Source organism: Micrasema longulum, unplaced genomic scaffold (assembly GCF_059751315.1).
Source record: "Micrasema longulum isolate JH-2025_06_02 unplaced genomic scaffold, ASM5975131v1 h1tg002317l, whole genome shotgun sequence".
Lineage (NCBI taxonomy): Eukaryota > Metazoa > Arthropoda > Insecta > Trichoptera > Brachycentridae > Micrasema > Micrasema longulum.
In genome coordinates, this window is record NW_028279469.1 from 63,260 (window position 1) to 90,113 (window position 26,854).

At 31.5% G+C, this 26,854-nt stretch overlaps 1 protein-coding gene across 1 annotated transcript in view; it reads left to right on the forward strand.

Annotated features, from left to right (window-relative positions):
- The window catches only part of LOC148272498 (acetylcholine receptor subunit alpha-like), a 67,609-nt gene extending 41,707 nt beyond the window's left edge, over nucleotides 1–25,902 (forward strand). The window contains exons 5-9 of the mRNA XM_088239964.1: nucleotides 8,052–8,198; nucleotides 10,363–10,458; nucleotides 17,800–18,001; nucleotides 19,293–19,540; nucleotides 23,733–25,902. Coding sequence (XP_088096090.1) covers nucleotides 8,052–8,198; nucleotides 10,363–10,458; nucleotides 17,800–18,001; nucleotides 19,293–19,490 — 643 coding nt within the window. The 3' untranslated portion in view covers nucleotides 19,491–19,540; nucleotides 23,733–25,902. The remainder of the gene's footprint in view (nucleotides 1–8,051; nucleotides 8,199–10,362; nucleotides 10,459–17,799; nucleotides 18,002–19,292; nucleotides 19,541–23,732) is intronic.
- The last annotated feature ends 952 nt before the right edge of the window (nucleotides 25,903–26,854 follow it).

Sequence of the window (26,854 nt, forward strand, 5' to 3'; positions counted from 1 at the left end):
ATCTGATGAAACATTTTTTATTATTGCGTTTCTTACAAGCAAAATATTTGAAGACTTATTATAAATGGAAGAATCCAATTTTTTTATTAGTTGAAGTGGGTTTTGTAATTTTCATTTAATTATGATAATTAAATAATCATAAAAAAGGACCGTATATATTTATTAGTTTTATTTATTAATTTTTATTTACGCTAAGTGGGCAATAAACAAGGGTGATATAGGTATATTATAAGATAGTAACAAATATACATAAAATTATACAAGTAAAAGTATACGAATACGTAGAGTTACGACCAAGAAGTAGTGTGATGACCAAATAAAGCAATGTCATCATTTTCTATATAATTCAACATTATAATGCCACTTGCACATAAATCGGGAGCATCGTTCTGCAGTACATTCACATCATCCCTACCATGAAGAAATAAACTACAAAGGAACGTGGTCTATATTTATAGATTATTTAATCAACAGGACGCAAAGACTGTCAGACAGCTCAAAAAGTTCGGTTCAGTCAGTCAGACCAGATCGACGAAGTCACTCGACTCCACCGTCCACAGTTCAAATGCAGTCTCTTCAACTTATCATCGCCGCTACGCTCGCGCTATACAATCTAGTGCTGTATCTTATTCGCCATGTAATAAATACGCATTAAACAGCAACCTAGTGTCTTCTCGGTCAATTTTTAACTAGGGTGGGAGCTACAACCCTCAGCAACCAAAACCCTACAAATATAAGTAATCATTGGTGATGAGGGGGAATACAATATTGGGCCTGGTTAGAAAAGAAGAGGAAGAGAGATGATTATAGTTGAATTCGATTTAGTGATCGTTTGAAAGTAGACAACAAAAAAAAATTAAGACACGGATATTTTGTTTGGCAAACCTGAAAAATCTAGGCAGGACGGAGTGAAATTGATAATTTATTAAACCTTTTTATTTTATTACGAAAAAGAAAATTTTGTATTGGGTTTCATGTTGGGATATTAAATTTAACAGAGCTTAGGAGTTCAGGTACACCAAGAAGTGAATTGAGGATTATTGTAATTTATCTTTTCTATTTATTTATACATACGCCCAAGGGGCATTTTTAAGGACATATTTATACATGGAAAATTACTATAAAGGAAAGTAGAAAGACATAATGGTAAAAAGTAGACTTGGTGGGAGTGGAAGCAGGATAGAGGTGTTGTAATATAATAATATCTAATAAAATTCCACACATAAAGTTATTATTTATTAACAAATTAGAACAGGAATGGAGAATACCTTAAAAAGGGAATATGGAAGTCTAGCCATAAGCCCTGTAAATGCCTATTTAAGGTATTCTCTATCCCTGTTGTAACTTGTTAATCTTAATGACTCCCGAGGGGGTGAAATCCAGTCTTTTGTCTACGAACATTTGGACAAACTCAAATATTATTATTATTTATGTTCAAAGCATTGACTTTGTGGTCAAACATTTTAATTAATGTAAATATTAGTATTTAATCACTTACCGACATACCTGTCTTTTCGTCAGGACACTCACTATGCCAACATACAAATTCTAAAATATATAATCGTGAAACGTTCCTCTTACATCCTCACTTTCCTAACCCCCCCCCCCCCCCCCCACACACATTCTGCAACACATCGCTAAATATTATCAACCTAATTTTAGTACATATTTCGATATGCTTGTGTTTGCATCCCCTTTTCTCTGTATGTAATTACGTGTTTTTTCGAAAATATTATGTACACTAAGGTAATGGTAAAGGTAAAAGGGTATTTTAATATTTACATGTTGGTGTGGTGAGTGTCCTGACGAAGAGACGGGTGCGTCTCGAAACTGGTAAACATCAAAAGTCAGTATGTGGTTAAATACTAATCTTTACCAACTATAATTATCAAATTAAAATAGGCATGGAGAATACCTTGAATAAGGAAATATGGAAGTCTAGGCATTTACAGGGCTTATGACCTGTCATTGGCTGGTTTAAGTGGCCACCTTACATACTGTGTAACACTCACCATTTTGCCTATGTTTGAACATCCATTTTTCTTCAATTCTTCCATTTGTTGATTCTAGTGAAGTTAAAGAGCTGAAACCTTTATTGTTGTGAAGAGATTCATCTGACTGAATTATTTCCCTTACTAGGCAACGCGAGAAAACATTTTTTTTTTTCTATCTACAAACATTTGGACAAACTCAAATATTGTAACTATAATTATAATTGTTACTTTGTTGAACTAGGGTAAATATTTTTGTTCTAAGACAGACAAATTTATTATTTTACTAGCCAAAAACTCGAAACGTATTATGTGTACATAAAAGTAAATATGTTGAAAAATATAATTTTTAAAAAAAAAGGTTATAAAATAAAAATAATAAATAATATCAATAATGAATTAACAAAAAATAACAATTCAAACAAGAACATGACATGTGTTGGCTATCTATCATATTTCATTGTTTCTGGACTGGCACCTGAAGCATGAGACTGATCACCTTCCACGAAATAACAATAATCAAGACACTCTGCAATCGGAGTGCTCTGTTTACCATTGATGATGATTCAAGTCACTTAACATGTACGATGCTAAAACAACGAAAGCGCCCGTTCTTTTCCCAAAACTGTTTATAAAGACAAGCGTCATTCTTCAGTTTCTCATATTTTTATCAATATAATTTTTAAACAAATTAAGTTATATAATATCTCGTTACAATCGAACCACAAAAATAAAAGAGTGTTCATTGTACCACCACTGCAGTATTAACTATTTGTGATCAATCAAATATATCGTGGGCATACAAGAGAAATCGACCATGTGACAAAATCAATTATGTTCAGGGGAGCCATTTAAGTGTTTTTCTAGAGTTCAATTACTTCTCAAAGATCAGATTTTTCAAGAAGGTGGTTGGTAATTTTACATTATATGTAAGTGCTTTTTAACTTTAATGTAAAGTATAAACATATTTAAAAAACATTATCACTTCAATATACAAAAAGTAAATTGATTAACTTAGTCAATTTTACCTGTAAAAATTGTCGTGAAATTTGGCAGATAATAATTTTTGTTTCGTTCATTGAGGGAGGTAGTATTTTATTTTATAACTATAAATTACGTTTTTAGGATTTTTTAAAAAAAATCCATTTTTTATATTTTATGAATGTTAAATAAAAACAGAAATACAAAATAAATGAAAAAGAACAAATAATTAAGAAATGTTACGTAATAATATGAAGAAAAAAATTTATGAATGAACTTTAAAAAAAAAACCGTATCTGTCAAATACAAAACGTATACTAACTTACTAACTACTGACTACAAACTCTAACTTAATCTTCACTGGTGACATCACCTACAAGTAAAATCGACTTACTGTTACTTGGTCAATTCTTTGGATCTAAAATTTACTAATAAAAGTGACTATGTATGTGGTCAGTTTTACTTGTCAAAAATCTGTGAGCTTCTATCAAATGGTCACATATTTTACAAATTAAAATCTTTTTAGAGTGTTGGATCGACTTGGCATTTTTACCAGTCAAGCATTATGCTAATACGATGTCAAAAATCAATAATCTCAATATCGCCATTTTTGCAAATGATCACTTTTACTTGTACAACCACGATATATGTTGTATTGTTACATGTATATAATTCATATTTACGTTTGTGTGTCACCGATTTAGATGATTATTTTTTTGTGTGTTTGAGTGGGTCTCTGAATAGTTTAGATTTATAATCGGACCCGGTGGGTGGCTGTAATATTGCACTTTTTTGCTTTGGGCAACAGCAAATCACACAATAACGGTACGAAAATATTGAAATGTCAAACTCAATATCAAATGTCACTTAGCAGTTAGTTTATCGGAAAATCGAATATTGAAAATACGTTTTCTGAACCAGCTAATAGCAGGAAAGCCAACGTTCGGGCAGGAAAACGTCTGTCGGGTACGCTAGTTCGATAATAGTTTTTTTTTTCTTGTACGACAGTGAAGGAATACTGTGTTAGTTCCAAATTAGGACCGTCGGCATTCCTCCCGGATCCCGCTTCAAATGGAAAAATATCGTATGATATTATTATTACCATCATATAATAAAGTTTAGCTCATCATTTGATAATGAAGTATTATAATACATTTTTACTGCAAAAAAGATCATGAGTTGCCTACGCTTTACCCCTCAGAATTGTCAGAATAAATGAGAAAAATGGTGTGAGAATCAGGTATTTAATGTCGTAATAACACCACAGTATGACGTCGGCGAGATAAATTTTATATGAAGTTCTGTTTAATATTTCCACCTTACCAGAAAACATTATTTACAAAAGCGTCCATGTTTTTTCGAACGTGGAAATGGTGGAACATTCTATACAGATATTTGGCAAAATCTTCCTGCGTATTAAAAAATGTTTCGAAATGAAAATGGTTAGATGTATTTGCGAAGGTAAACCATTTATTTTGTGAACATGAGTTTTTTTTTAGAGATACAAATGTGTTTACACCGGAACCTCTTTATAAAAGGTTTTGAAATAATAATATGGTAGAAAACTGAATTGAAATTTATAAATATATCATTAATATATCCAGTTCCATGAATTAAACTCTCTTAAAAATCGAATGTTTGACCAGTTATTTGTTTACAAATTAACAAATAATAAAATTGATTCCCCTAATCTACTTGAAAGACTTCCATTCCGTGTGGCATCTAGACTGACAAGACAAAATTTTCTGTTTTTCACAGACAACGCGTCAACAAACTATTTTAAACAATCTGCAATATCTAGAATATGTATTTATTTTATTTTATTTATTTTTTACCTAAACGGCATAAATTGCCTTCAACATATATTGAACATAAATATGAAAAAAAAAATACATCACAAAAAATTATAAAATTGCATAACTATAACAATAGTAACATGTAGGTAAATACACATAAGTAACCAAAAATATTAACGAAATAAATACATAAACATGAAAAAACAAAAAAGGAAAAAATAAATAAATATGAACAAAAGTTTAAAAATAATATTGCGAGAGAAATAAAGAAATCAGACTCGTTTTATAACTATCAAGTCCCGAACCAAATATATCAGCCTTGTCCTCATACTGGTTGCCATATCTATGGAGCTTAGGGATAGGCAAGTGCATGTGATAGTTGGTCCTAGAACTTGCAGAACAAAAAGGAGATCTGTGGCGGATATGTTGACCAGGTACACGGCAACATATGCGAGCAATATAACAATAGATTTACTAAGGCTGATTTTTTTATGACAGCGTGTGTAAATTTGAGTCGAAAATCATAGAAATATTAAGAGAAGCAGATATTGAATTAATTTTATTATTACTTACATATTTTTCCTTTTTCATATTAATTTCACGTAATTTAATTTATTATCTTTGAATGGGCACGAGTGACTAAACAAAGAAATTGTCAATATTTCTGTACATACTGTTTGTTTACCCAATAAAATAAATAAATAAATAAATAAATATATCAATCCGTAATAGTAATATACTATTCGTTTTTATTTATAAATTTGGATGAAAATGTTCCACAGGATTTGAATATCTCAAGCAATGTAAGTAATGTCGCGTTAGCGTCGTATCAAATTTATAAACAGGTACGACTATTGTTCAACAGTAAAAGTGAAAAATTTCATTTTTCGGGTTACCCCGTGTAGGTTGGATTGGACCGACGACGCTTCAAATACCGTTGCAGGAGCCATCTTCAGGGCAAATAACTTACGTGTTGTGTAGGAACCAATATATATATATAATAGATATTTCCTCCGGAGTACCCCAGGGATCACATTTGGGACCATTGTTTTACAACGCGTATCTCTATGATATTTATGTTGTATTTATGAACGTAAGGTTTTTGATGTACGCAGATGATAAAAAAATATACTTCAAAGTTAAGAATCTCCTTGACTGTCTTAAACTTCAAGATGATCTAAACCGTTTGACAGAATACTATTTGGAAAATCGTATTAACGTCAATATATCAAAGTGTTTGCTTATTTCTTTTTCGCGAGGTCGACATCCCATCCCATATCAATATATATTAGAAAACCAACTTGTTCAGAGAGTTGATACCGTACGCGATCTGGGTGTTATTCTTGATAGCAAACTTACATTTGAGAATCACTTCGATGACATACTGACCCGTGCACATAGAAACCTTAGTTTTGTACTTCATACATGTCAGGTATTTAAAGATATCGCGTGTATTAAAATGGTCTACTTTGCTCATGTTCGCAGTTTGCTCGAGTATGCCTCTTCTGTTTGGTCTCCACAATATGTCACACATAAAGAAAAGTTCGAGAAAATTCACTGGACATTTCTTAGACATCTTAACTGGAGATGCAGGTATACCGATCTCAATTATATGTCTTCCTGCAAAAAAACACCACTTGCTCACTTTAGAAGATCGCCGTCTACTGTTGGACATGGGGGTGCTTCACGACATACTTAGTGGACGCCTTGATGGTCCGGCTCTTTTGTCGGAGTTATCATTAAATGTCCCCGGCTACCGCACCCGTCACACGTCGAGCTCTCTATTTCATGTGCCAGCAGTTCGTACGAACTATGCCCAAAACCCTCCACTTATACGTTTTGCTAGTGAATATAATTTGAATTTCCCTTTATTGATCCATTTGATTGTAAAAAAATAACATTTAAAATGGGCGTCTTAAAACATACTTTTTTGTCTTATACTTAGTTTCAATAATATAGTCTTATTTTATCTTATTTTATTTTATTTTATTATATTTTATCTCTAATTCTTAATATTTTGGAAATATTTATATTTTCGATACTTGACACTTGTGCAATATTAACACACATGTGCACCCTCATTCCAATATAACACCCACTCACCCACTCACCCACCCTCTCACTCACTTACGCTCACACAAACACACTAGTATGTATTGTACGTGTATTTGATGTATTTCTGTGGATATATGTCATTGGTTTTATTCTCTGAATATTTTATTTGTTATGTTTTTGTTACACGAATTACTGTTGATATCCCCAATAAATAAAAAATAAATAAAAATTACGCACTTTATTTATTTTGGACTTTTTTGAGTTATTCATATATTCGTATTAAGGGTTAGTTTCTTGTTTTATCTCTTTAAGTGAATGGTTAAAAAGCCTCGTCGTGATCAAATAAAAAACATGCAAAAATCAATACACTAGTGCCATAATCCATGGAGAAAATATGGGAATACGTGTTAATGAATAAAATTCAGACCGCGTTTTACCCTGTGCCTTTTATGATTATGACACTTAACTCTTGTCCAACGTGAATTTAGTCATTCTTTAACCACCAGCCGTGTTTTTACGTGAGCTTGACATTTAATACGAAACAAAAGTAAATGAAAAGATAAATCCCTGATTGTGTCGTGAAAGCGTGCAAAAACTATTCAGATAAAAGGAAAAAGACTTGTCATTGTTAAAAAGGTACCTTGGTACTTGTTTATGATTGAACTCCAAAACAAAAGATAATTAATATTCCTGAACGTTGGCTTGCCTGCTATAAGTTTCAGCAAAACTTTTTTCGTAAATAAGGACACACCTTATTTTTTTTTGCCATTTTTAAGCTTCTTATTTATTCGTAACAAGGGTAAGTTTTTCGTTTTATCACTTCATGTGATTGACTAAGAAGCCTCGTCGTGCTCAAATCAAAATCGTGCTGAAATCACTACTGAAAAGAAAAATACCTGAAAAGCCAAAAACTGTCCGGATTAAAGGAAAAATACTTAAAATTGCTAAGCAGGTACCTAGATACGTGTGTATGATTGCATTGTGTTTTGAGTCCGTCCAAATTTTTGTAGATAAGAACTGGAGTTAATCCCCTCGGAAGTTAATCATATTTACTTATTACAATTTATACTTATAAATTGTCACTTCAACCAGCCAATGACAGGTCATAAATCCTGTAAATACCTAGCCATATTTACTTCAATATAATGTTCTTCATCTGTGTTTTAGTGAATAAAAATACTTATTATATCAAAAAATATTTAACTGGTTTTCCATTTGTCTGTTTCAGTATATGCGTCACTGTGGTTGTTCTGAACGTCCACTTCAGGTCTCCGCAGACCCACACCATGGCTCCTTGGGTCAGAAGAGTCTTCATCCACATTCTCCCGAGAATGCTGGTGATGAGAAGACCTCACTACCAGTTCCACAGAAGAGCGTAAGTTTTTATAATCTGACTACAACCACGCGACATGTTGAAAGTTAAATGCAATGGAGACTTTAACCATCAAGAACAAAGTCATCTTTCAGGCTTTCTATGAGGTGATTGACTGGCACTCAAAATAACCTATTTTTATCCGATAAGTTTCCGAAAATTCTCAGGAAAGCTACAAATGTACCTATTTACATTTTAAAAATTTAATACAAATAGATAATTTAAAGTGAATTTAGATTTATACTTCTGTTTTTTATGACTTCTTTTGATTTGAGTTTGCTGGATGATTTCTTAATACCAATAAAGAAATCAATACACATACAAAAACGATATACGGAACGACCGAGGAATTTTTTGTTATCAATCTAATGTTGTGAGCATGGAAAACATTTTTTTTTATATTCCGGATCAACGAAATGATCTTACAATCAATTTGTAATAGTAATTTGGAATAGAAGGTGAGTTTCACTGTGCAAAACTGCCAAACTGTCAAACTGCCAAATTGCCAAAGTGCCAAACTGCCAACATGCCAAACTGCCAAACTGCCAAACTGCCAAACTGCCAAACTTCCAAACTGCCATAGCTAATAAATTAAAAACCACATACAAGTGCATAATGGCACTCCAACAATGATATTTATTTATAGCCATAACATATTTACTAAGTGTCCAAATGAACAATGAAATACATTTTTAAACTAATAATTATTACAGTACAAATTAGATATTGCAGTAAAAAATATATTGAGTACATTGTTTTATATTGGTATGTGGTCGAAAATTTCAAATGTAAAAACCATCAAGTCGTTTTTCTCAGTTTGACGCATTAAGTCTTGTGGCACGGAAGGGGAGGTGCGATATATTAATGGTCGTTTTCCCATTTCAAGTTAAAATTTATCACGTTTATCTTCCGACAATTTATAATTAATTTTTATCTTAAAAAAATCATAATACTATGCAACTATTTTATTAAAACCGAAATAAGCTTAATTTTAATCCCGGTTAACACTACTAGCCTTAAAAGCTCCATCAATATACTTCTCGAGTCACTACAGGTTCTACTCTAATCTATACTGGATCTACTCACTTTTGTTCAAGCAGTGAGTAAAAATTGTGAAAATGTCGCGTCATAGGGACTTAATAATAGGATCAAAGCACCAATGAATGACCGTTTAAGGTTCAGCTTGTGGTGAAATCCACATTAAAGATATAAATTTCATTATTTAAGCGTACAAAATAAAAGAAAACAATAAAAAAACACATTTATTTTACATTTATAGTACTTCGACCTTTTTACTGAAATACGATCATTACAATTATAATTAATATTACTCTAAAAAAATAGCAGAATCGCCAGTGAATGACCACTACTACCCCAGTAAAAATAATACTCAGATTTATTTACATCATAACATTATAAAATACCCTAACACATGCGAATATGGATATATTCAAATAATTACATAAGAAATATCATCAAATAAAACACCTACACACCTTTCCTTATAAAAACACTATCAATTTCAGAACAATAACGGGAAGACGCACTATTACCTTTTGACAACTCACAGTTCAAAACTGATAGATTTGTTTTTTACCAAAAGATGTGTCCGCCTACTGCTTTTGTCATAGTTTTAGTGTTAAAAGTTTTTTGACTGGACACATGTAGCAATTCTTATTATATTGTGTTTTATAAACCAATGGTCATTTTCTGGGGGGTGGTTTTTTACTGGTGCTTTGACCCTATAACAGATTTTATTCAAAATCTTATTTGTAAAAAAAATTACTTATATTTACTTTTTTGTACAATATTTGAGTTTGTGCAAATGTTCGTAGACAAAAGACTGGATTTCACCCCCTCGGGAGTCATTAAGATGAACAAATTACAACAGGGATAAAGAATACCTTAAATAAGGGAATATGGAAGTCCAGGCATTTACATGGCTTATGACCTGTCATTGGCTGGTTTAAATGGCCACTTTACACACTGTTTAACATTCACCATTTTGTCTATGTTTGAACATCCATATTTCCTCGATTCTTCCATTTGTTGATTTTAGTGATTTAATGTTTTACGGTAAAATTGACTGTGCAATATTTGCTATTTTACTGGTTTATTTTTTGTTGTTTTTATTAAATTTCAATAACCTTTAATATTCCTTTTTCAGAATAACTTCTTCGCGACAGCATGTCTTAGTAAGGACTTGCAATGGCTTGGAACTTAGGGCTCCGCCGCCTTGTATGGCGGCCTCCACCCTTACCAGGTATTTTTTGCTAGTATAACTCTAAAAGTATAAAGACACTTTTAAAAATGACAATAAATAACAAGAACATTAACATTGGAAATGAACTTCATATATGTATAAAGTATTTATTTCAAAAGTATCACTCCAATCCACACGACGCCGACGTGGTAAAATTAAGATGGGTATTTTTTTTTAAAATCAAAAACTTTGTTCCAAGAACTGATTTTTTTGAAAATCAAAAACTTTTTTCCAAAAACGGAAAAAATTCTAATGTATGAAGCCTATGTAAAAACTAAAATATATTATACGCAACTACTATAGGGAACAGGATATCAAAATGACGTAAACAGACTTCAAAGACAACAAAATAAAATATTAAAGTTGGTTTATGACCTTCTTTATCTAACTGCAACTAGATTACTTTTTAAACAAATAAAATATAACTGAACTCTTTCAACTAGAATCATAAAAATGTAGCCATAAATGTGCCACTAATGTAATTGTTGACGAAGAACTAAAACTTGTAAAACATTGTAGTCAACATGGACATAATACGAGAATATTAGACAAATACCATAAACAACTTTTTAAACAAGACAAGGACAATCAAGACTAATGAACCAGGGACTGAAATTATACAATAAACTACCAGACAAAACTAAACAAACTTAGAGAAACTAAAAGACTCAGACAAACTTTTCAAAAAATGTAAAAAATATTATTTTGAACAACAGAGTATGGATGAAAAATGTTTTTATTATTTTTGTAAAATGAATGTAATAATCCGTAAGGGTTTATAAATAAATTTTCAAATTAAAAAAATAATTCAAAATAATAAGGTGAAATAAAGAAATCTTTATATTTATACGTATATTATACGATGATTATTATTTAAGAATTTCATGAAGCATTAACAAACAAATTTATTTATATATGATGTACTGGTTGGGGAAAAAGTAATTTCGTATTTCGAGCCGGTTTTTCCCAACTAAGTATATCTCAACAATGTTTGATTATGTCCAAATGCTTGCAGACTGGCTGGATTTCCTCCCTAGGGAGTTGTTCATATTTAAATTTATTTCAACAGAGAGGGAAATTTTTTGAGAAGGGAATATGGAAGTCTAGGCATTTACAGGGCTTATGACCTGTCATTGGCTGGTTTAAGTGGCCACTTTACACACTGTGTAACATTCACCATTCTGCCCATGTTTGAACATCCACATTTCCTCAAATCTTCCATCTGGATTCCCTCCCTAGGGAGTTGTTCATAAACCAGCCAATGACAGGTCATAAGCCCTGTAAATGCCTAGACTTCCATATTCCCCTCTCAAAAAATTTCCCTTTCTGTTGAAATACATTTAAATCTGAACAACGCCCTAGGGAGGAAATCCAGCCAGTCTGCAAGCATTTGGACATAATCAAACATTGTTGAATTACTACCTGGTAAAAGAAGGAGTATAAAAATTGGAAAATTTAAAGTTATTAAACAGAACGGCACATATTTCACTTAAATCGGATGATCGTAATCATTTTTATAAAGCATTGAAATAAAGCGAAAAATACGAAATTACTTTTTCCTTAACTTATTATATAGCCAGCCAATAACAACAGTTATATGAAGAAACATGTATACGAATACCTGAACAAAAAGAACATAAAACTACGTAGCAAAATCAAACAAAGGCAATAAAATAATAGTTTACAATAAATTCGAGAATTCGATCAACATAAGATAAAACTTCAAGCCAACCCCACATGATAGATTGTAAAAAAATTACAAATAACGGTGACCATGAAAAAATGACATTTGCGCGTGCCATTATTTTTGTAATAACAAGATTTGGATTGAAATATTTTTGATATCTCTATCCACTTTGACGTGGAGGTCTGAATTATTATTAAAACACAATCATAACTACTGTTATCGTCATGTTTATTTTCCTATCATGTGACACTACTTAAGTAGGGTTTACACGGGGACAGTATAAGAGACCGAACAATATTGCCCTGTCCCAGATCTGTGAACAGCCCGTCTATCCCAAAGACAATGATTGTCAACCTATGACACGCGAGTCAGAGATGAGACACCAAGACATTTCGGGTGACATGCATCGTTTACGGACAACCTTCATCCAAAAAGTGCGATGCGCTTTCTTCGTTTACTAGGCTTACTTCGTTTTGCTTCCATTTACTTGAGCTGCAAAAACTATTGATTTTCTTTGATGTGACGCGGCACCCAAATCAAGTGATTTTTTTTTTAAATGTTGACACGGAGACGTTAAAAGATTACTTTAGCTGCTCTAGGACAATGTTTCGGTCCATGTCCTGTCCTCCAAATTTCTATTCACACTTGTCCTCGAGTAAACCCTACTTTAAGTATGTAATCAATTTATTGGTACTCAAATATACGTACATAAGCACTTAACAATGCTATCAGAGTTTATCATATAATTTATCAAAAAAAAAATTAAACCTGTATTATATCTATTTAATTTTTTAATCTTTTCTCACTGATCTTATTTTTTTAATATATATTATGAAAACTTGACACAAAATTCATATTTATTTATGTAACTATTTTTTTATATTAACATTGTTATAAACATCTTATAATTTTTTTTATTTTTTTAACAACAGAAAAAAAAAACAGTTTTACGAAATTAATATGTAAGTCTAGGTATTTAAAAGGTTTATGACCTGTCATTGGCTGGTTTAAGTGGCCCCTTTAAACACTATAAAATTTACCATTCACATTATATTTGAAAATCCATAGTGTGCGGTGTGTGGAGGGAAAGCTATTATGCCTTTGATCAACCCTACGCTGCCCAGGGTAGACGATCTGACACATATCGATAATCGGAATACAAAACTGATTTTAAACGTATTTTTCACTCGGAAATATTTCATATTATTGTTATTATCAGCCTTTAAAATTTATTTCAAACATCACCACAAGGGTGAAATTGTTCAATAAAATTTGAAACAAAAATTCAGTTGCACGTGTTCTATCAAAAGTGTAATTGAACGGTGATTTCTTTGTATGTTTTTAAAGATGAGAAGTTACAATATTGTTTCACCAATTTTTACTATCAGATAAAAATATATTAATAGAAAATGGTATTTCATAGAATTAAAAATAGCCCAGAAGGAGCGTAAAATCATATTTAAATACATCGGACTGTGTCCAATAATTCCCCCACTTAAGCTAGGGTTTCCTAGGACACCGGTGCCCGTATTTTAACGGCCGTAGTGAACAGTGATACGGTGGATAACCGTCGTAACGGTGACTAGAGTGTGGTTTCCTAGGAAAACGGTGTTATCAACACCATTTAACACCGTTTCCCTAGGAAACCACTCTCTAGTCGACGTTACGACGGCTGTCTACCGCATCACCGTTCACTACGGCCGTTAAAATACGGGCACCGCTGTCCTAGGAAACCCTAGCTTTAAAAACACTTTCGCCGCGCGCATACTTGAAGTCACCGAGTAATATTTCCAGATCACGAAGAATATAACCATAACACAAATGTTAGGTAAAAAAAACGATTTGTTAATTTTTCTAAAATTTTATTGTGCACTCGGAAACATTGATTGACACAACAGAGTCGATAAGTAAAGGGTCATTTAATAAGAGTAATTGAATTAATGAACTTTGAAATTAAAATGTCAAACAAATTATATTTCACATAAAACGGATATTTTTATATTATGTTAAATAATATTTGTTGTTTTAAAGATAATGTCGTTCAAATGTCCCTCACGGCGTTGTTTAATCTGAGGTCTAATTTTCATTAATTCTTTCATTAGATGAGCAAAATAAGGTAAAAAAATGTACTACCCTGGCAACACTAACGAAATTTCCATTTTGTTTCTTCGACAATCTGACAGATGGAAAAATAATTCAATTTTTAAGTAATGCATTTGTTATATACACATTCATTTGCAAATTACAGATGAACTGTGATTGCATCCTGTTTTTTTAAGATCTTAGCAGTGTTTCTAAACTTTGCGGTTGATTTTCAAAACATAAAATAATTGATTTTCCAATGAAGTATTATTTCTGCAAATATCGAACTAAGCTCCACTTACAAACAGTGGTGTATTTCGTATAAGAGTCCGTTTTTCAAAAATGTCTCAAATGTCGGTCAAAATTATTAAAGCATTACTAAAAGTCCAATAAAAATAAGTTCATTTGTAGAATTTAAGAAATTGTAAGGAAATTATTCAATTCAGTGTCCATTAAAAATAATATTTTTTTGTAAACGTAAAAATTCAAACTTTTTTATTATGCAAATTAACAAAATCCTCCAAATTTTTCAAAATGTGCATTTCAGTCGAATGTAACCCTGTAAAATCGCTGAAAAAACATATATGCTTGTAACTTAATTTTAACTCAGCATATTGAAGATGTTATTGTTTGTAAACCTTGCGAACGTGATTTAGAAAATTTTGCAAAGAACCGCACGTAAATCTGTCAAGCCATTTTCGAGTTTTTGCGAGACAAAACTCGGCGATTCATTTATATATAAACATATATTTATAAATACATATATATATATATATATATATATAAATATATTTATATACATATATATATAAATATATTTATATACATAAGATAGATAGATAGATAGATAGATAAATATATAGAAGATAGAAGATAAAGAAAGCTGATAAATTATTAATGATTACACCAAAAAAATGTTATAAAACGCATTTTATCAATTTACAAGGTAATTATCATTTTATTATTTTATTTTCAAGGTTAATTAATATGTCAACTAATTGCTAGTCCCATCTTAACACTGGACTTTCAGTCCCATGAAGTTGGGATTTATGTCTCAAATGTATGTATGTAAACAAATAAATAAATTACCGTCGATCACGTTGATGATCGAAATTGAAAAATTGTATTTATTTATATATTAGTAAAATCACATATGCGAAATTACAGACAAATATTCTACTTATACTATGGATAAATCAAATAAGCGGAGGAGTGCGGTATAGAGTACTACTTGAAAGGATCTATCGTTTCATATATAGGCAATGCCTGTTCTAAGGAACCGATATGTTGTGGCAAAAATAATAATAATATAAGAACGTTTGCAAAAGCGTACACATATATACATGTTTTATTTATCTTTATTAGTGTTGTGAATTAAATGTATAATGCATGTATAATATAATTATGAATGTAATATAATAAGTTTCTAAATAATATAATAATTATGTACATAATAAATATGTAAGTATAAACAATTATAATATAAACACATTATCAACAGTATTAAGTTATAATTTTCAACAAATTTTCTGACTCTTTGTTTCCTTGTCTATCAACTATTTGCCAATTGTTTTCTCAAAACATATTCTACTTTCGTTTTACCAGACGTAAGGCACATAGTTATATAGCTTTGATCGTGTAAAAAATAAAAGTTCTTTGAAACACCGCTACACGCGTTCTAGGCATCATTAAGTCATTCCTTACAAAACTTCGTGTTTTTTTTGTCTCCGCATTTGAGCCTTAAATTTAGGAGAAAAATACAGAAGTCAACGCATTTATTGTTGCTTTTACCTGTCATTATCTGGTTTGTGTAATTATTTTATTTATTTATTTATACTTGGGCCCGTTGACGATATTAGAACGATATACATTACACGTAAGGCTTTCAGTCTCGACACAAATTTGAGTCTCAGGACTGAGACGACACTCGAAAACCGAGTCTCGAAAATTCGAGACTTTTTGAGACTATTCGATGCTAACGATAATTCGGATAAAGAAAGTGAATGTAGTAAATAAGTCAACCATAGCATATTTTTTATTAAAATGAGTACAAAACATACCAATCAACTATCCCTTTATCACTAAACACACATGGATCACAATGGCCTAGCAAAAATAGCTTAACAGATTATCTTCTTAAATTAACAGCGACTTAAGGAGGAAGCCGGCTAGCAGCCAGCAGCCATCATGCTCCAGAAAGAGCTTACGGAAAATCACTCGTCCAGCCTCAGTCTAATGTATTTTTTAAACTTGAATAGCAAATAAGTCAATTAAAAAAATATCACAAAGACACCTACTTGCCGTTTGCCGTTTTAAGATAATTTGATCGTATGTTATGTAGACCTACGTATTATGTAGCTAAACCATTAATTCACCTTTTCATTTGGCTTCTGCAATCCTAGCCAAAACGTCTGAAACACCGAACTTACGCGGAATCACCAAGATACGTACAAGATAGCAACGCGTTATTTTCCCCCTAGAGAGCGTTCAGGATCTTACTGCTGGTCTCGGAATTTTGACACCAGCAAGTCGAGAGTTTTGATATTTAAAATGTCTCAAGACTATCAAAATGTCGAGGGCACCGAGTTTTGAATAGAAGTCTAATTACATGATCGAAACAAAATAGAGGAAATTGCTTCAAAATAAAAATATTTGGGAACATGATAAAGACGCAAAAGCGTAAGAAAATAGACAGAACCATTGATAAAATTTAGTGCATTAACCTAGCCGGACCGAAGGAGGGGATTCGAATCCCCCATAGACCGATTTTAATTCGATAACTATAAGTATTATTAAAGTTTTATGCCCTATATTTTTTGTAATCGTGAAATTAATAGGAAGAAGAATTTTCCTAATTTTGTTTTTAAATTTTGAAATCTTTTTAATTTTTTATTAAAACAAAAAAAGACATAAATAATACAAGGGTTGATTTCACTTTATGTACATAAGCATTTAGCAAACAAACATAAATAAATAAAATACATGAATGAGTCAAATAAATGTACACGACAACATGAATAAATTATTGCACGGTCATAAACATTTTAAACGTTTTATTCTCCTGACGCCATATACAAGTAGGCGCTGGGGTCGTTTGGTCCCCCGCTTGGATCATGGAACAAAATTAGACTCGATGGGAATGGAGGAGGGAAAGGGAGAGAAAGGTTTCAGTTACACAGTGTGTACCATTGACATTTCGACAATTTTTAAGAAATGCTTATAAATATCTGTATATTAAAGGATAAACCAAGGGAGTCATATTGAACAAAATGGTAAGGAAATAAGATTTTGTAATTGTGCGATTTCCAAAACATCATCCTTTTTTAACCAAATGAGATCATTTCAACCTATAAAGAATTTTTTATGTAAGACAATTAAAAAAATAATAATAATAGTACATATGCAAAAAGTGTATCTTGGACAACGGCTGTTTTTTGCATTGAAGTAAAGCAGACTTCCGATGGTTTAAGTGTTTTTTTTTTCTTATGAGAATTTGTATTCACTTTTTATTTACCTGGTGAAATATCTACGAGATCATCACAAATCACTCAATTCCTTCATTCTATTTATAGGGAGTTGGATCCTAGTGTATTGGGGAGTACGTGTCGCATCCACGGCTCTCCGCCCGCCCCGCCGCCGCCCTTAGTGGAGGGCGGAGGTCCTGGGCGCTGCGCCCGCCTGCAGCACTGGCACCACTGTCCAGAGTTGCACAAGGCCATAGACGGAGTCCGCTACATAGCTGACCAAACCAAAAAGGAAGAGGAATCTACCAGGGTAAGAGATATCACAAATTTTGCTAAAAAAACTCAAAAGGAAAGTTGATATTCAAGGGTTTCAGGCTGTAAAAACTTCATGATTTGATGGAAAATACACAAAGTCATTGCCAAAGTTCACTCTTTAGTAAACCTTACCAAAGTGGAAATTTGGTACTAAGGTAAGAAAGATGAATAGTAAAAAAAATTGGTTAACTGATTTTTTAGGGTCTAAAGTGGGTTTCAATTTACACGATCTTTTATGTTCACCAATCAAAAAATCTTCAATAGTGGAACATTTTATATCCACAGGATATATTTTCGCCTTTGAACTTAAGATTTTGCACAAACCTAGAAATAGCACTGAACGAATAATAAATGAGGCAATGGAAAAACACAAGCACCCAACTAACATCAACAGAGACGACAGGCTGAAATTCACCTCAACATGGTTCCCGGCACTACCCACTACAAACATGACACGGAATGTGCCTGCTCCCGTCTGCGACACGCTGCAAATTACTAGTGCATAAACACATACTTTTCTACAAAACACTCAGTGTACCCTAGAGACTGCTCTCGTAATAGTAACCGAAACGTCGAAACGAATCTAACTTACAAATGATTACAAAAATATATAGATATCTATTTGTTCTGCTCAGTAATTTTTTCGACGTTTTAATTAATACATTTAAATAATTAAGATTAACAAATTACAAGGATGGAGAGTACCTTGAATAAGAGAATATGGAAGTCTAGGCATTTACAAGGCTTATGACATGTCATTGGCTGGTTTAAGTGGCCACTTTACACACTGTAACATTCATTATTTTGCCTATGTTTGAACATCCATATTTCTTCAATTCTTCCATTTGTTGATTTTAGTTAAGTTAAAGAGCTGAAACCTTTATTGTTGTGAAGAAATTCATCTTAATGAATTATTTCACATACTAGGCAACGCCTGAAAACAATTTTTCAATTTTTAAACTTCTTCTTGGACCAGTTGGTTTCATTACAATATTTTAGTTTGTCCAAATGTTCGTTAACAAAAAGTCTTGTCCAAATGTTCGTTGACAAAAAATCTAGTCAGATTTCACCCCCTCAGGAGTCAGTCATTAAGATTAACATGACTGACTCCTGAAGGGGTGAAATCCAGTCTTTTGTCTACTAGTCATTAAGATTAACATGACTGACTCCTGAGGGGGAAAATCCAGTCTTTTGTCTACGAACATTTGGACAAACTAAAATATTGCTTTAAATAATTGACTATGTTATAGACTTTACCTTACGGATTCTTTGAAATTTGATTTCAGGTCAAAGAAGACTGGAAATACGTAGCCATGGTGTTGGATAGACTATTTTTGTGGATATTCACTCTTGCTGTGGTGGTTGGCACAGCTGGTATAATCCTGCAGGCCCCAACACTTTACGACGATAGAGCCCCAATCGATGTGCGGTTGTCGGAAATCGCATCAGCTACTCCGAAGCCACGAGGTTCCCCTCCGCGTTAGAAATAAAACAATTCACTGTCCTGTGAAATTATTTCTCCAGCATGCAAAAGGTTAAGAATTTCACAAATTACTGCATGCAAAGAGTTGATGAGGATGTTTCGTACTATTCTTACAAATATTATTATTTATTAATATGGAAATAAAGGACGAGCGATGCTTAAATAATACAAAAACGGAATAACCTGTGACCAGATCATTGCTCTCGCAACATTTTCGAGACTGGTATCTTTATTAGAAAGTTTAATGTATTCAAAAACAGTAGATCGATAGAACTCAAAATTATACAATAATAATAAAAATTAATTATTTTTGGCTGAAGCATCTTTTTAAAGGTGTTACGGGGTAAATACAAGAGTTTATATATATTTCAATATTCATTTTAATTCAGAATGGTAAAACAAGTATATAAGGCGAAAATGAACGGCAACGTGAGACGAGAACGACCAAGGAAGACGTGGCATGATCAGATAAACCAAAATCTTAAGTCTGGTCATGTCAAAAGCGGACAGAACCGAAGGGCATGTATGACAAGATGAATGAATGTGGAAGAGGCTGGGATTGTATGCCAGGATAGACGTGTGTGGCGGTCCATTCTCTCTGCTTACCCCTACGGAGAAATGGCGTGATGGTTGTAGTAGTAGCAGTAGTAGCATTTTAATTTATTAGTGGCCTTACTAATTTTTTTTTTACATTCAACATTTTTTTTTTGCACCACAACAGGCCAGGAGGCCTCATTACAGTGGTGAATTACATCACAGAGCACCCAGGCTTGAGAAAAATCACATTTTAATTTTTGTGTGAGAACCGGGAATCGAACCCGGAACCTTCCGTGCGTGAATCAAGCGTCTTGACCACTACACCACGGAGGTTGTGACTAATAAACTTGGTTACCTCTAGAAATAGTGATAGAATATAATGCCTCGGCGTACTATATACCAAGTTTATAAGTAATGCAAATACAAACAGACGGGTTAAAATACTTATTTGTTGAGAATTCATAAGTCTTGTTATGCAATTCGATTTATTCACATAAATGAAACCCCATAAGATGGCGATTTAAACAACACAATTGCTTGCAGACAGGCTGGATTTCCTCCCTAGGGAGATATTTTGATCTAAATTTGTTGCAACAGAGAGGGAAAAACATTTTTGAGCAAGTCATCTAGAAGTCTAGGCATTAACAGGGCTTATGACCCGTTCAGCTCTTTAACTTAACAAAAGTCAGCGGATGGAAGAGTTAAAGATATTCGGAGTTTAATCATGGGCAGAATGGTGAATATTTCACAGAGTGTAAAGTGGCCACTTAAACCAGCTAATGACGGATCATAACACCTAAATTTCCAGATTACCTTTTCAAAAATATTTTTTCTCACTTTTTCAATAAGTTTAGAGTTTAATAACCAATTGAAACAATATTCTGTATTACAAATGCAAATAACAGAAATATATTATTAAATAAGCAAATTATAATGAACGTCATAAATAATATTTAAGAATTTTAGAAACACATAAAGAATATGGAAATATTTAAGCTCTCAGAAGAACTTTATTAGCATTAAAAAAAAACAGAATGAATAATTGGAGGATTGGACGAAAACATATAAAAAATATTAGTATTTAAAAATATTGATTTTGCAAAGTCACATTAAAGCTCACTTAATTTTTAAAAAAATAATAAAAATACAGCTACACCCATAAAATTAAAACACAAACGTAATATAGTGGTAATCAAAAGAATTTGAGAATATTGCAGCTTGTGATAAATAAAAATGATGTTGCTTAAATGAGTTTAAATACATAAATATAATTGTTGTGGTCCAAGTTCTTGATAACCCCCCCCGCAGCCGTCAATAAGGTTGTCTGAAAGGTAAAGTATTAATAAATAATTCGGTACTTTTTTTTTCATTTGTTGAATTTTATAATAAATATACCAGTCTCGAAGATGTCTTCAAAACGTCTAAACCGGTCACTAGTTATTCCAAATTTATGGGTTTAGGTCTGACTTGTCTTTAATTTCTATAATAAATTACGATGTTCTTTCTTCAATAATTTCCACGTACTAACTCTCTTTGTTGCAAAATATCAACAAATATACAAAAAACGCTAAATCGAATCAAACGTTTGAAATGTGTATAAAGTGACAGTAATATCCTCATATTAATAATTCGCACCCGCTTATAGAGATGCCCTTTCACTCTATTGCATAGAATAAACGCGTTACATTTTTTTGGATTAACAACAAACGTTTTATATAATAAAATAGTTTTCGTCGATTTAGGCACTTCTATAAGCAGATGGCGTATTATTACACTGAGGTAATATCCAATTTGAACCGGGTTGTGGTCCCGTGTCTAGTGTCACGAACTCTCGGATCAGAAGTTTGAGGTTCAAACCTCGTTCTATTACAACTCAGTTACTATTTTCTTACAGTTAGTTATATACAACTCGATAAAAATTGCCTATAAAATTTAATTTTTAGGGTCAATATTGCTTTTACGGATATAAAAAAGTAAAAATAATAACGATTTATCTTTTCGTTATTTTTTTTACATGTATAAATATCTAGTCACGAACAAAGCGTTATTTAGGCGAAATAAAATAGTGATTTAATAAGTATTCATACCTAACCTATTAAAGAGAACATTTTGATTTAAATGGCAAAATAAAAAAACCCTAAACATCCTTCACATATTACAAAAGTATGTATATAGAAATGAAGAGTATTTTTGAGAAGGAAATTAAAAAAGCTAAGTACATACAGGACTGATAGCTGTCATTGGTGGGTTTCAGCGGGCGCTTTACACAATGTGTAAAATTTACCATTATGCCTATTTTTAAACATCCATAAAATTCTTCTTTGTGTCGATTTTTGTAAAGTTAAGGAACTGTGACCTTTATTAATGTTTAACTCTTGTGTGGCTGATGTCACACTAGTCGACATAGGACACAAGACTTGATAATTTTTAAATTAATTTTTTTTATTTATTACAAACAAATTAAAATACAATATTAAAAATAAATACAATTTTTTACATTAATCAAATACATATGTTTACATTACCGTTTCCTATTACGTAAAAGAAATAAACAATTCTTGTGTACATAATGGGGAGTGACGTCTTACAATAGATTATTTTATTTTAATCAATAATATTTTTAGAATAACATTAATAAATTACAAAAAAGATATTAACGATGTTTTCAATCAGTCTTACATAAAGAAGAATTATTGATGTAATTTTTTACTTCATTCTTAAATATATTGTATTCCTAACTGTACTTTTTATTATCTTTGTTCATTTCATTAAAGAAAAAAAATCCTCTGTAAGTATAATGATGTTGTGCAGTAGTTGTTTTTAATTTAGGAATTAAGATATTACCACCTGTTCCAGGTCGCGTACTTACGTTTTGAGACCTAGAAATACTACTATTTATTTTATCTTTATGTATTTGAAGCAAACAATTCTTTTTATATGGCAATTTTATATCTAAAACCTTTAATTTTTAAAATAATTGAACAATGGGAAAAGTAGACGGTTTTTTCAAAATAACTTTAATAATTAATTTTTGTATTTTTTCAACTGGTAAAATTTTTGTTTTATTTATATCTGTCTTATTTTTTTTAATGATAAATTCTAGTTTATTTTAATCTTCAATTGGACATATTCACACCCAATTTGGAAAGTAAAATGTGTATTACCATGCTAAATGTTGATACAAAAAATATTTATCCTTGGTACGCGAAGAATTAATGTCCACTAATTTAGCAACACATCTACACAGATACCTTATACAAAAGAGAACACGAAGATAAAAGTCATAACAATGAAGAAAGAGATGCTGTTTTGCGGCGGGTATTGTCTAAAACAGATTCAGTCTTCAGTCGGTTGATGACAGTGATGGGGGACGCACGCACGTAACATAAGCGGCGTATTAGTGATTTTTTTATTTATTTTGCTACAACAGGGCTAAATTATCCAATAGTTTGCATAAAATATGGAAAACGAATTATTAAACAGTATGCGTCCACTTTTTTTTTCAAATGTCTGAACTTTAGAATATTCCGTCTTTTATTTGTGATAACACGATGTTACATCACCGCGCGCAAAGGAATTATTTAACAAAGTCTTTTAAGAATTAAAATATAATTTTGATTGAATTCTTCACCTCTTAGATAGCGCCTAAAAATATATTTCAATACTTATACTTCTTGGTTTAACTGAGTGTTTCTTTTTCTTGTAGATTGGGGCCGGTGCTTAATAAGCTGCTATCATCACTACAACCTGTATAAATCTAATGTGACGGATAAATGAATGATCACCCTTCACGCCTAGGTTTTTGAAGACCCGGACTTCTGAGAGAGAGCGCTTTCATGCCCAAGTCTAAATCCCCAACTTCAACCCCAGTTCGTGTGGTGTCAAACAGTGTTTATGTATTACGGTGGCCACTTTAATCGGACAATGGCAGGTCTTGTAAAGCTTTTATTTCCACATTTTCTTCTCAGAAATATTCTCCATCTCGATTGTTGTAAATATGTTAACCTTTAGAGGGTAAATCCAGTGTTTTTTATGAACATTTGGGCCAACTCATAATGTCTTTTCATACTATTTTTGTATGGAGTTAAGTAGTCAACGAATGACTCGTGTTCACTGCCAGGCAATTATTTGCATTGGAGCTTCCAAAATCCTCTGATCTTATACACGACGGGTGCGTCTTTTACACAATTTCTATAAAATTAATTTAATGAATATTAACGATTAATAAAATCCATTTACATTTTCCGTACCTATCTTTATAAATTGTCGTCCCGAGATATGATTTTTATTAAAATTTTAACTATTTAACGTAATTTCTAGGGAATAGTAAGTAATTCATTAACAATTTTACAAAAACATTTTCTTTATTTATTTACTCATTTTTTATACATTTATAATTCTATGGGCTATTTCTATAATAACCACATAAGTCAAAATGTATTACTTTTAAGGAGACAATTTTGTGTTTCAAACATTGCAGGAATCAAATCTAACATTCTTTATTTGGATAACCATCACCTATATTTATCTTAATATAAAACAAAATAAATTACTAATAAGCCAATCAAAGGTTTTCACAAGTAACATCACAGTTAGTTAAATAATATTCCCGAACATAAAATTAACAGAAATCTAATATAAATCAAAAAGAAGAAAAAAAACACTACAAATTATTTCGAAATTATTTCGAAAGCAAACGCCGTACTTCATTATGATTATTCGCAAATAAATCTATGTTTAATGATTTTGTTAGTACATTAACATTATTAAAAGTTCGCCATTAATATTTATTTTGCCTATAATTAGATGAAACAAGAGGAATGTGAAAAAGAAGGTTATTCCTCAGTACTTTGGAAGGAACATCAATACAGAGTTTGCATTGTACTTCAGGATAGTCAATTGAACCAAAGGCAATTTTTAATAGATAAGTTATATCAGCTATTTCACAACGGTTTTGCAAAGGTAATAAGTAATGTTGTTATAATATATAACATATTTTAATATATTGATCTGGTTTAAACTTAAGTTTCATCCGGAAACAGATGTACTAAACGAATTTCTTCTGAATATTTTCAATGCGTGATATCTGCACATTGTACATGGGATTCTATATTTGTGGTGCATATTCCAAGTTGCTTCGCACTAATGTACATTAAAGAATTTTGAGTGTTTTTGCCATGGTGAACGACGTAGAGCTAATAATAGCATAATAAAGCCAAGCGCACGCGATGACTTGAAAGAAAAAAAACATTGAAAGAATGTCTCTTTTTTCTCCATACTTATAGAAATTTGATTATTGCTAATAACTGGGAATATATAGTAAACTCTTCAATGTTACGTCGTTTAAGGCAAAAAGTTAGAAAATATTCTTCTCCAAGAAAACTTTTTTTGTAGCTGATAACTAATAAATTTATTTTGTGTACTAAAGTACATAAATAATATTGTCCTTAATAACCTTATTTGACTTACGAGTGTTGAAGCATATGTGAATATAGTTGCATACTACAAGATAAGCAAATAATAAAAAAATTGAAAAAGTTGACTTATGTGATTGTTTCTCCGCCCATAGATTTGTACATTGCCCGGTTTTTTGCCAAATAGCAATTTTTTTCAATCAACCAAAAAAAAGTGTTATTAATTTTATTTAAATTTTAAAACGTTATCGAAAAAAATAAATACGAAAATAGAACTAGCAGTATTTGTATATAAATATCTATATGAATTTCAATATTGTTTTAATGGTAAAGATGGAATAAAGAGAAGAAAAAAGTAGAAAGATAAGGAAAGAAAAAGAAAATGTTTCTTCCGGCGTAATTTAAACAAAACTATGGAAGAAACGTTTTTGATAGTAAGCAGGAGATGATTCAGATTTTATTTTCAGTTCTTAGTGTTCGGTCATAGTGGCGACAGGGAAGCGATACGAGGCGCCTTGCCGAACTCGCGGTCACTTTAGACACTACACTTGTTACCATATGATTGTGTTCAGCGCGCCCGCGCTGAGCCGTAAACCTCTCGCCACTATGGCCAAGCACTTAGAAATAAAAACAGATAATTCAAATAATATTCGAGAAAACCCATAAATTATTATATACAATATTAAAATATATAATTTACAAAAATTAATATAAAACAATAGCAACTTATTTTACACAGCCTATAATACCTATATATATATATTATAAATTCATAAAATAATATATATAAGGTATAGTTTAAATCTCCCTCAATTTACTTTGAGAGTGAATTGACTATACTGATATGTAGTTATTTTACCAGTAAATTAATTGTTGTTTTTTATTTAATGTCCGTCGTCAATTTGATTTGAGTCATTTTTTACATAAACAGTTAATTGATAACCATATCGAATTTAACAGTGAATTTATTATGCATTTTTACTGTAACAGCAAATGGATTATACCTTAAGTGAATTGATAAAAGGTATCTATGTCCACTTTTGTTAATAATAAATCAAATATACCCTTCTTACACGAGTAGTGTATCATAAAGTGTGTATTCGTATTTTTGACTAGTTTTTTATTATCTTTCTTTATTCGAACATAAAATTGATTTTTTTCAGAAAACCTGTCAGTTCTGGAATTCAAAAAATACAAAAATACACATCGTCGCCTTAATTAAAATATAATACAAATCACTGAAATATGAATTTATAGGAGACGATAAAAACTTCATTAATCGGTTATTTTGTATGAAATTTTAGTGATTTTTGAAACAAATATTTTGTTTTAAATATAAATGGACTGTAATAACCCCATTTTGACACATACGCTGTATTCCAAAAAAAAAATTATCTTTTTTGAGATACGCGTT